We start from the raw sequence: 10,592 nt of genomic DNA on the forward strand, positions 1-10,592 counted from the left end.
TTGTGTATTTTGTTCTGAGACGATGATTCTGACCTTCATCAGTGTTTCAGTGTCGTAAGTTCAGAGAGAAATACAGATTACATTTTTTATAGTTATTATGAAAAATAGATTTTTGAGGTCGGTACCAGTCTCTGTACATTTAACTGAAGATACAGACATTATGTCAATTATCGTATTATCTGAAATCATAGTTAAACTGATTAATAATTTTTATATCCAGTCCCCAGTTTTTACAAAACAACAGGTCAATGATATTGAATATTCAAAGAAGTGAAATGTGCAGTGAAAATGAAAATCAGTCACCAGACGTGGATGCACAGATCCTCTGACACGAGCAGGAAGTGAAACTTCACGATGGAGAGGCAATTCCACGCTTCACCACACGGTGGCAGCATTTCCCCTGAACATCAGGAGACAGTGAACAACCGAGCTGCTGCTCGAACAAAACAGTTCACAACAGCTCAAGTTTTATGATAATAATGATAAAACCCCTTTGTTTCCTTGTCTTTGTTATGTCAAAGACAATCGAGTGTCTAATCAGATTCTGCATCGCTGAACGTCAACAGGAAGCGGCGAAGAAAACAGAAACACAAAAGGAGGAAAGTGAAAAATCACACAAGGGAGGAACGAAAACAGTGAGACTGGATCATTTTAATTTCAACACTGAGGAATTATATAATTCTACCTTTATTCTCAATAGGAAAAAATATATTTCACAAATATATTAAAAAATAACCCGCACAACCGTGTCAAGACACAGCTTGTGTGTGTGTGTGTGTGTGTGTGTGTGTGTGTGTGTGTGTGTGTGTGTGTGTGTGTGTGTGTGTGTGTGTGTGTGTGTGTGTGTGTGTGTGTGTGTGTGTGTGTGTGTGTGTGTGTGTGTGTGTGTGTGTGTGTGTGTGTGTGTGTGTGTGTGTGTGTGTGTGTGCGTGCGTGTGGGCGTGCGTGTGTGCGTGCGTATGTGTCTGTGTGTGTCTGTGTGTGTCTGTCTGATGATGAAAATCAGCTTCCAGAGTCTGGAAATGTCCGTTAACTGCTGTTTTTCTTTCGTGGTTTTCATCCGAGATGAAAGATGAACACACATGAAGGACACTGATCACTTATGACCACAGGTACACGCACACACCAAGTTGCTTTGAATGAAATTTAAAGACGTTATAAAAAACCCGGAGGAAATTCTCTCTTTTGAATGATTAAACGTTGTGTGCGTGCGTGCGTGCGTTGAAACAGATGTGGACCACTTGTTCCTCAGACAGGAAGTGAACCAACTCTTGATTCACAAGAGAGAAACGTGGTTTAGGTTCAAAAGAGGAAAATGGTCTGGTCCTTGTCTTCTCTCTCCTCTCCTCACCTCCTGTCCTTCCCTCCTCTCTCATCCTCTCATCTCTCTTCCTCTCTCATCTCTTCTCCTCTCTTCTCTCATCCTCTCCTCTCCTCTTTAATCTCTCCTCCTCTCTGCCTCTCCTCTCTCCTATCCTCATCTCCTCTCCTCCTCTCCTCTTCTCCTCTCCTGTGCGGGACATCCTGCTTCGGGCCTCCACCATCAGACCGTTTCCTGTGGCAGGAAGCTTGTTCCCAAATGCAGGAGAGGAAGAGGAGGAGGAGGAAGGTCTGCAGAAAGGTTTAAGGAGAAGAAAGACGGGTGGCGAGGAGACGAGGTGAGGGAGGCAGACAAAGAGGGGGTGATGACGAGGAGGAGGAGGAAGGAGCGGCGAGGTCACAGGTCCACACGTAAACAAAATAATCGTCGGCGCAGCGGGACAATGGAGGAGGAGGAGGAGGTGAGCGGGTTCAGCTCGGTCACCAATTGGGTGTCAGCAGACTCGTGTCATCACCTGTTGTCATGTGGGCTTCGCCCAATGAGACGACGGCGGCGGCGCTGACGGACGGAACAACTGAGGTTCATCGCAGATTTAGTTTTTTCATTTCTACCCCAACTGTTGTTATGTCTACACTTTGTGTGTGTGTGTGTGTGTGTGTGTGTGTGTGTGTGTGTGTGTGTGTGTGTGTGTGTACACACAGACAATTCCGTCAATTAGAATTTGATAAAAATAGATACACAAAGCTAATGTGGAAAATACACACACACACACACACACACACACACACACACATACACACACACACACACGGTGCATCCTCCCACTCTACTACGCTGTTTGTCTTCTTCCTCTTTGATCCTTATCTTGCAACACGTGGGCCAGCAGATCAGCTACATCCTGCTTTTAACACGCACGCACGCACGCACGCACGCACACACTGTTGGTGGATGGCCTTTTTTTAGCTGCTTTCAGCCTTCAGGTGAAACTACTAATGGGGGTCACACGCACACACACACACACACACACACACACACACACACACACACACACACACACACACACACACACACACACACACAGTCACACAGAAACGTGCTGATCAGATGTGTAGTAACAGTATCAGCTTCTACATGAACGTTATCAGATGTGTGTGCGTGTGTGTGTGTGTGTGATCTTACACATGGTTCTAAATCACTGCAGCTGCTGCAGATGTTCTTCATCCGCCAAAGTCCTGCTTTTCATTCCTCATCTTTCCTTCCTGTCGATATCGTCTGAAATTGTAAATGAATGAGAGCCGAGGAGGAGGAAGAAGAGGCCTGACGGTATGAAACGTCCTGACCACACACACACACACACACTTTCATACAGGTGGTGCATTAACTGGAAACAGACGCATGCCTGTGTGTTTCTGCAAAAGCTCTCACACACACACACACACACACACACACACACACACACACACACACACACACACACACACACACACACACACACACACTGCCTGCAGGCAGGAGGTCGACGGTGTTTGTTTTGCTGATAGTCTAATCTGATTGGTCGACCTCTGCCCTGACCCTGATGAACTCCGGAGCTCGGGTTTTGGTCGCGCAGCAGACGACTGCAGACTTAATGTTAAAGGTCATGAAAATATTTTAGAGGTTGTTGTTTTTTGTCATATATTCAGAAATCCTTCTTCAAGGTTCACTTCCAGTTGTCTAGTTGCTCTGATCTTACCGGCAGCAACAAGTTGCCTCTGAAAACGTCTTTGGGAACCTTGAGTGAATTCAAAGTGAAAGACGATGACATCACATCCCACACAAGGTGAACTTTTATAAAATACCTCACACAAACTGTGAAGTGGAGGAGACTCGTTTCCTAGACAACTTGTCAGAGAGACTTAACCACTTCGCCTGACTCACTTGTCGTGTAGTGATGTTTTCACATACATATAAACATATATATATATGTTTATATATATATATATATGTCTTGACGTCTTTCATTGGCAGGTGACGGGACACTGATGCCCCCCCCCCGACTGAGGCCGAGAGGAAAGTGATACGTCTGATCCCTCTCGGCCTGCAGCAGGATATTTCGAGGGACCGAATGAAAAGTAAGCTGTGTGAAAACATTCAGCTCGTGTGTGTTGGTGGATCTGCGGTCGTGAGCGGCCGGCAGCTGCTGATCGGAGGGTTTCAATTTGGTGTCTGCAAGTTTCTAAACAAAGACGTGAGACATACTGACTGAAGCACTGCGTCATAGTGAATGATGAGTATCAGTAAAAGTCTATATTATATTAGGTATTGTTGTATTATTTATGGGGGGATTCTGTTTCCGTGTTTATTTTATTTCTTCCCCTTGTGCTACAACTTTTTCTGTGCTCCTGTGTCAAATTTAATTTCTCCTACGGGACGGATTAATAACTTGTCTTATCTTAGCTTATGTAATCTCATCTTATCTCATCAGCTCAACAATCCAGTAAACCTGCCACACTTCTCAAAAACCTACAGCTGCTTTTGTGACGTTGCCCATCGTCCATCTTCAGCAAATCATTTCTTTGCCGCAAATAAATCCTCAAAAATCAAGATTTATACTTTAAACCCACGGATCTTTTCACAAACAAACAAATGACCGAGACGACGGCGACGACGACGACGCTCAATGTGTTTTGACTTCTGTGGTCCAAAGAACACTTCATCATTATAATTCAAAGGGAGGGGGGGGGGGGGGGCATGTGAATTTCCAGCATTCATGTCATCGTAGGTTGAATCTTCGCCGATTGAATCTTCCTCCTAAATAACATCCGCAATATCTATCACGCGAAAAAAACTAAAAATCGTGGAACTTTGTGTTCAAAGGAAACGAGATAACTAATTTACTCTTCGTAATTTTTATATATATATATATATATATATACATACATATATATGATGAGGGACGATCTTCATATCTAATGTTTTGGTTCTCACCTTCCCCCCCAGACCGTACGTCATCACAGCGGGGTTCACTCATACGTCTCGCTGTGACCTTTAGCCCCACTGGGATTTAACTTTGCACACATCTTCCAAAAGATTTAAGAGCTCAGGCTGCAGGTTGTGATGAGTTTATTCAGTCGGGGGCGGAGTGGGGGGCGTTAAGTGACGGAGAGGTGGTGTCATATTTCTTTAAACACTCCACAGTTGTGCTGAGTTTCCTCAGGGCAGGATGGATTTCTCCTTTGTGTCGAGTCTGGATTGTATTTGCATATATAACTCCTCCTCCTCCTCCTCCTCCGCCTCCTCCCCTCGGATTGGCCGGGGCTCCGCCGGCATGTGGAAACATCCACATCCAAACTTTCTCTGTTGAGGCAAAACTGTCCCGAGCAGCGGAGGAGGAGGATGAAGTGAGCGAGAGTGAGTGAGTAAGAAGCAACGGGGCAGAGTGTAGCGTACAGGACCATGTCTTAATCATAGGTTTATGTATAAAACTGTCTTCTGAGCGAGTAATTAGATATTTAGTTTGACAGTTTTCCTTCGCTGGTTTTGGTTGTTTGTTTTGTGAGAAGAGACTGGGGAAGAACTGGAATTCATCGTCATTTCATCTGATGTTTGAAACAAACAGACGTGATCATTTTTTTTCACTCTGTTTCAAAAAGAAAACAGTTTTACAGTCGTTTTAAGTTCGAAATCAGATTTTTTTTCCCCCCCTAAAAAAATGTCAGCCTAGTCAGTAGACAGGAGATTATTATTTTTGTTACTTCACATCATTATGCTGCTCGCTCTGCTTCTGGTTCTGCGTCTTTGCTCTGAGGCTCGCTCCTTTGAGCCGTCATCAATCACCATCCAGTACCGGGTTTGGGAGGAGCAGCTGGCGGGGACGCAGGTCGGCCGGCTGTTGGATGACCTCCGGCAGAGGGACGAAGGTGGGCCCCTGGAGGATTTCCAAGTGGTGGAACACGGGAAGGCCCTTCCCTTCTCCGTCAGCGCTCGAGACGGGGTCGTCTCCACCCAAGGCCGGCTGGACAGGGAGGAGCTGTGCAGGGGGTCCGACCTGTGCGAGGTGGCCTTCAGCGTCCTCTACAGGAAGAGCGGCGCCGTGAACTGCCTGCGGGTTCGTGTGGAGGTGATGGACCTGAACGACCACGGCCCCAGCTTCCCCAGTCCTCTGCAGGAGGTGGAGATCTCGGAGACGGCCAGCCTGAGAATGCGGATCCCTCTGGACCGGGCGGTTGATCCCGACGCGGGGCCCAACAGCCTCCAGACCTACTCGCTGTCCGTCAACCAGCACTTCGCTCTGGATGTGACGGTTGGTCCCGATGGGTCAAAACAAGCAGAGCTGGTGATCATTAAAGAACTGGATAGGGAGGTTCAAACCTCCTTCGACCTCACCCTGGTGGCGTGGGATAAAGGGAACCCCCCCAAATCTGGCAGCACATTAGTCCGTGTTAACATTCAGGACTCAAACGATAACAGTCCGACGTTTGAGGACGGCACTCCCACCGTGGAGCTTCCAGAGGACACAGCCCGAGGGACAACCATCATCAACCTGAAGGCCACTGACCCGGACCAGGGTGCCAATGGTGAAGTGGAGTATTCGCTCAGTAAGCACACGCGACCGGAGGTTCAGAGGCTTTTCTACGTGGATCCGCAAAGTGGATCGGTGAGTCTCAGAGCACCGCTGGACTACGAGGCCCAGACCTCTTACGAAGTGATTATTCAGGCCCGTGATCGTGGGCCCAACGCCATCCCCTCGCACTGCAAACTGCACGTCAAGCTCAGAGATGTCAACGACAACGCACCGAGGATACACATGACCTGGACTCCGCCCAACTCACCTGTGGCGACAGTGCTGGAGGGAGCGCCGGAGGACACTTTTCTCGCTCTGGTGATGGTTTCTGATGCAGATTCGGGAGACAACGGCAAAGTGAGGGCACATATTCAAAAAGGATCCGGCCCTTTCCGCCTCAAGCGCATCCACGGTGACAATTACATGATTGTGACCAACGGCAGCCTGGACCGAGAGAAGGTCATGCAGTACAACATCACGCTCCTTGCCCAGGATTACGGAGATCCTCCTCTGTCTTGTGTTAAACAACTGCCCGTCCAGGTCCTGGATGAGAATGACAACGCCCCAGTGTTCTCCACCTCCCTCTACAAGGCCTCCTTCAAGGAGAACAATCTTGCAGGCTACCATGCTCTCAAAGTTGAAGCCCATGATGTTGACCTGGAGCTCAGTGGAAGAGTTTCCTACTTCATACACAACTCCAACGACCTGGAGAGTGACACACAATCTTTCTCCATCCACCCGACTAGTGGTGTCATAAGCATCCAGCGCCCTCTGGACTACGAGGAATCCAACAACTACTCTTTTATCGTGGAGGCCGTCGACCACGGTCACCCACCTCTCACCAGCACTGCGACTGTGCAGGTCGACATCGAGGACATGAACGACAACTACCCTGTCATCAAGGAGCCAAAACCCAGAAATGGTGTGGTGTCTTTGAGTGTACCCGTCAATGCAGACAAGGGGGAGATAGTGACCGAACTGGGTAACGGCATGGAGGAGGCAACAACCGATTTTACAGTTAATAACTTTGTCAGAGAGGGACTTGTTGGATTCCTTGCATCCTCCATAAAGGCTGAAGACCCCGACTCGGGGCTCAATGGAGAAGTCCAGTACCTCATCACTCAGGGGAACGACTACGGACTCTTCTGGTTGGACGAGGCTACAGGCCAGCTGTTTGTTAACACCACCAATGCCACTGAGCTCATTGGGAAAACCTATAAGGTGGACGTAGCTGTCTCGGACATGGGGACTCCCAGTCTGGTCACCAGAGTGACTCTGGAGGTGACTTTCATCAACCTCAAGGACCATCTGAAGAACTCGTCACCTGGTAACCGTGGACAGCTGAGTTTCACCATGATGATAGCCATCTGCCTTGGCGCTACATGCCTGCTGCTTCTGTTGGCCATCGCCCTGGTGACGACGTTCTGCCGCCCTGAGAAACGAGACAACCGCGCTTACAACTGCAGACAGGCAGAATCGACCTACACCCGCCATCCTCGGCGTCCGCAGAAGAACATCAGAAAGTCTGACATTCAGCTGATTCCCGTCATCCGGGGGCGGAAGGAGGAGCCTTCCGAGGACGACAGCGAAGCCCAGCCGCTGGCTCCGCCTCCTGTGATGTCAGAGGATCAACAAACAGAAAGGCAGTATACATTGACGCCATCGGTCATGAACACAAGCTTCCATTCCCAAGGCTACCCAGAAGGGGAAGCCTCTCAACCTGTGGCCCACCACTGCAGAACCCTTCGGAAACCTGGAAACATTGAACTCGATGGCACTCTGCCTCTGACACCCGCCACCTCTTACCGGACGCTTCGGAAATCCAGGAACACTTCGTCGACGTCTTCAGTCTCACATTCGAGCACCTTAAAGCGCCCGGCTCACCGTGAAGGGGACGAGGCAGAGCCGCCATGTTCGGGGTCCCAGGCGACTCTCAGGAGGCCGAAGACCTCGGAGGGGCAGGGGGCCCACGATGCAGAGCACCGGCAGATGCTGCGAAACCTGGTTCGGCTTTCCATGGCTGCGTTCGGAGACTCCATCGAGCTTTCCTCGGCCTCCCCGGAGGTGCAGGTGAGTTGTGCAAACATTCCTTCATCTACCGTGGTTCCTTTGAATTGTGAGTTAACTTTTCTTCCTGAGCTGAGCTGTTGATTACAGTCAATGTTTCACGCTATTGGTTGAAGAGAAAAAAACAAGATTGGCCTAAAAAAAAGAGAGTCATGCACGCTAACACAAGAGTGAGCGAGAACATCTTTTATAGCAAACCAAAAAAATGTGCTTCCCTCGGCTCCGCTTTCATTAAAACTCATGAAATTGCACCGCAACTCTTGAGACTCATGACTGAAACTCTGAAGTTGTGTGTTCGGGGCAGCGGCGAGTGATGTTGACAAACGAGTCCATTTTGCATCGGCATTAATGATTTCCACCAAACTCCGCCTGATGATGTTTTAATGTCTCTGTCTTTATTTACATTTTTCTACTGCGGCTCCAACATCAAGGTTAATGTTTCTGCTGCCGGCTCTCGTCTGAACGTCATTTACTCCCAATCCCAGAACGTGTGATCACATTTATTTCAACATGTGCTCACACTTAAAGAGCTGGAGCATAATTAACTCTGCACCCCCCCCCCAAACCCCCCCTGCAGGCTTTGAGATTAATCTGAAGTGAAGTCCATTAGAGAGTAGACAGAGTTAAGTGTCCCCCCTCCTCTCTCCCCCAATCACACAGACCTTCCCTCGCATTTTTTCCCAGAAGCCTCTCTGCCTTTTTTTCGGCCTCCCGTCTGATGACTTACTCAGACAAGCCTGAAGGCTGGAGTCGTGTGTGTGTGTGTGTGTGTGTGTGTGTGTGTGTGTGTGTGAGTGTGTGTGTGTGTGTGTGTGAGTGCGTGTGTGTGAGTGCGTGTGTGTGTGTGTGTGTGTGTGTGAGTGTGTGTGAGTGTGTGTGAGTGTGTGTGTGTGTGTGTGTGTGAGAATGTGTGTGAGTGTGTGTGTGTGTGTGTGTGAGTGTGTGTGTGTGTGTGTGTGTGAGAATGTGTGTGAGTGTGTGTGTGTGTGTGTGTGTGTGTGTGTGTGTGTGTGTGTGTGTGTGTGTGTGTGTGTGTTACAACTAGCCTGACGGCTTGTGAGGCCGAAGAGCAGCAAGTTTATTCAGGTGCTCATGTGTCACAGACAGTGTTCTCCCCCCCGCTCCCGCAAGAAACTTTGACAGTCCGTCTCTTTTTTTGTCTTTACTAAATATCAAATATCAGATTCATATTGAAACCAGGAGCAGGAGAAGGAGGAGGAGGAGGGGGGGAGGGGGTTAGGGGGGATGAGGCCAGCCAAAGTAATCTGCGATGTGTTTGTAGTGTAAGCTTACACCGCTGTGTCACTTTACAAACGACCCCCCCCCCCAAAAAAAAAAGAGTTAGGGTTAGGTAAAATCACTTTTACTGAGTCGAGCTGAGAGAGAGACAGAAAAAAACCAGACTCGGACTGAAAACAGAAACTGAAGCAGAAGCAGAGTGAACTGATTGGACCGTCAGAGCTGCTGAGTCTCACAGTAAATCTCAGTGTGATGAGAGGGAGTTAGTTCCAACACTGACATTACAGCTGCCGTGGACTGTTTGTCTCTATCTACAGTCTGGTATTATCTCTGCGAGTGCTATAGAGCTTCATTGTTTCCGAAAACTATTAAAACCACATCAATGAGCCACACTGTCCCACACACAGCGTCACTATAACACCAGGATTTACTAAGAATAGTCAGATGCAAACTTTCCTCTAAAAACGACAACGTCCACTTGATGCAGGAAATATAACCCGTCAGAAAAGATGAACCAGTGTGATTGTGAGACGCTTTCCGAGATGTATTATAGGAGCCAATGATTTTCGGGGGAGGTTAAAAGTATTGGTCTTGATTTGGTCTTTAATGGGATTTGTTGACAAAAAGAAAAATACGTTCGATTTAATAAATATCCTTAATCTCTCAATTCCTTGTTGCATTAACAAAACAGATGGAGATTTTAGGAGATTCAAATTAGCAGCTTCAAAGTTAAATGTGACTCAGTTATCTGATGTTGGTTCAATCCACCTTTATTCATACAGCAAGAAAATCACAACATCCACAATCTCAAGTCGCACGTCACACAGTGACAGAGGAAGGAGAAGCCGTCAGTTCTCATACTGGACACAATCACTCATTTACTGTGTTTACATGAGCAGGAATTAATGAATATTTGCTCTTAGTATTTTCCTAATATCTTCAAAAAACGTGACTTTAAGATAAAGTTCTGCGGGTTTGACCGGTTGAAACCGCCGCTGGAAGAAAAAAAAACTCACAAAGTACATCGGAAAATGTCAAATACTTTCCATAAGCGTTTCAAAACAAATTCCTTTACAAGTCTGAGGAGCTGAGTTGATCAGTTGGAGTCGTGAACGCAGCCCCGAGCATCGTACGGGCACCGGAGCTGGAGACAGGCTGCATCATCCAGGGCCGCGGCGACGCCCAGTCGACACCGAATACAAAAGCACTGGGCCACGACCGACATCCTCACGTGAATCACATTAAAGGAAAGGAAAGAGGCGGGTTCTTTTTACCCAGCATGCTCCTCTCGTTGCACGGACGTCTCTGGCTCCAGACGAAAGTTTCTCTCCTCCCTGGAGATTGCAGAGGAAGAGGCCTGCAGGACGCCCGGGAGGAGGAGAGGGAGGGGAGGGGGGTTAATGTTCACCTCCACCTCAACAC

The 10,592-nt window shown here is 48.1% G+C and overlaps 1 protein-coding gene across 1 annotated transcript in view; it reads left to right on the forward strand.

Annotated features, from left to right (window-relative positions):
• The first annotated feature begins 4,548 nt into the window (after nt 1-4,548).
• pcdh12 (protocadherin 12) overlaps nt 4,549-10,592 on the forward strand; it is a 16,480-nt gene continuing 10,436 nt past the window's right edge. Inside the window, exon 1 of the mRNA XM_035649705.2 lies at nt 4,549-7,934. Coding sequence (XP_035505598.1) covers nt 5,067-7,934 — 2,868 coding nt within the window. The 5' untranslated portion in view covers nt 4,549-5,066. The remainder of the gene's footprint in view (nt 7,935-10,592) is intronic.

This window comes from Scophthalmus maximus, chromosome 9 (assembly GCF_022379125.1).
Source record: "Scophthalmus maximus strain ysfricsl-2021 chromosome 9, ASM2237912v1, whole genome shotgun sequence".
NCBI lineage: Eukaryota > Metazoa > Chordata > Actinopteri > Pleuronectiformes > Scophthalmidae > Scophthalmus > Scophthalmus maximus.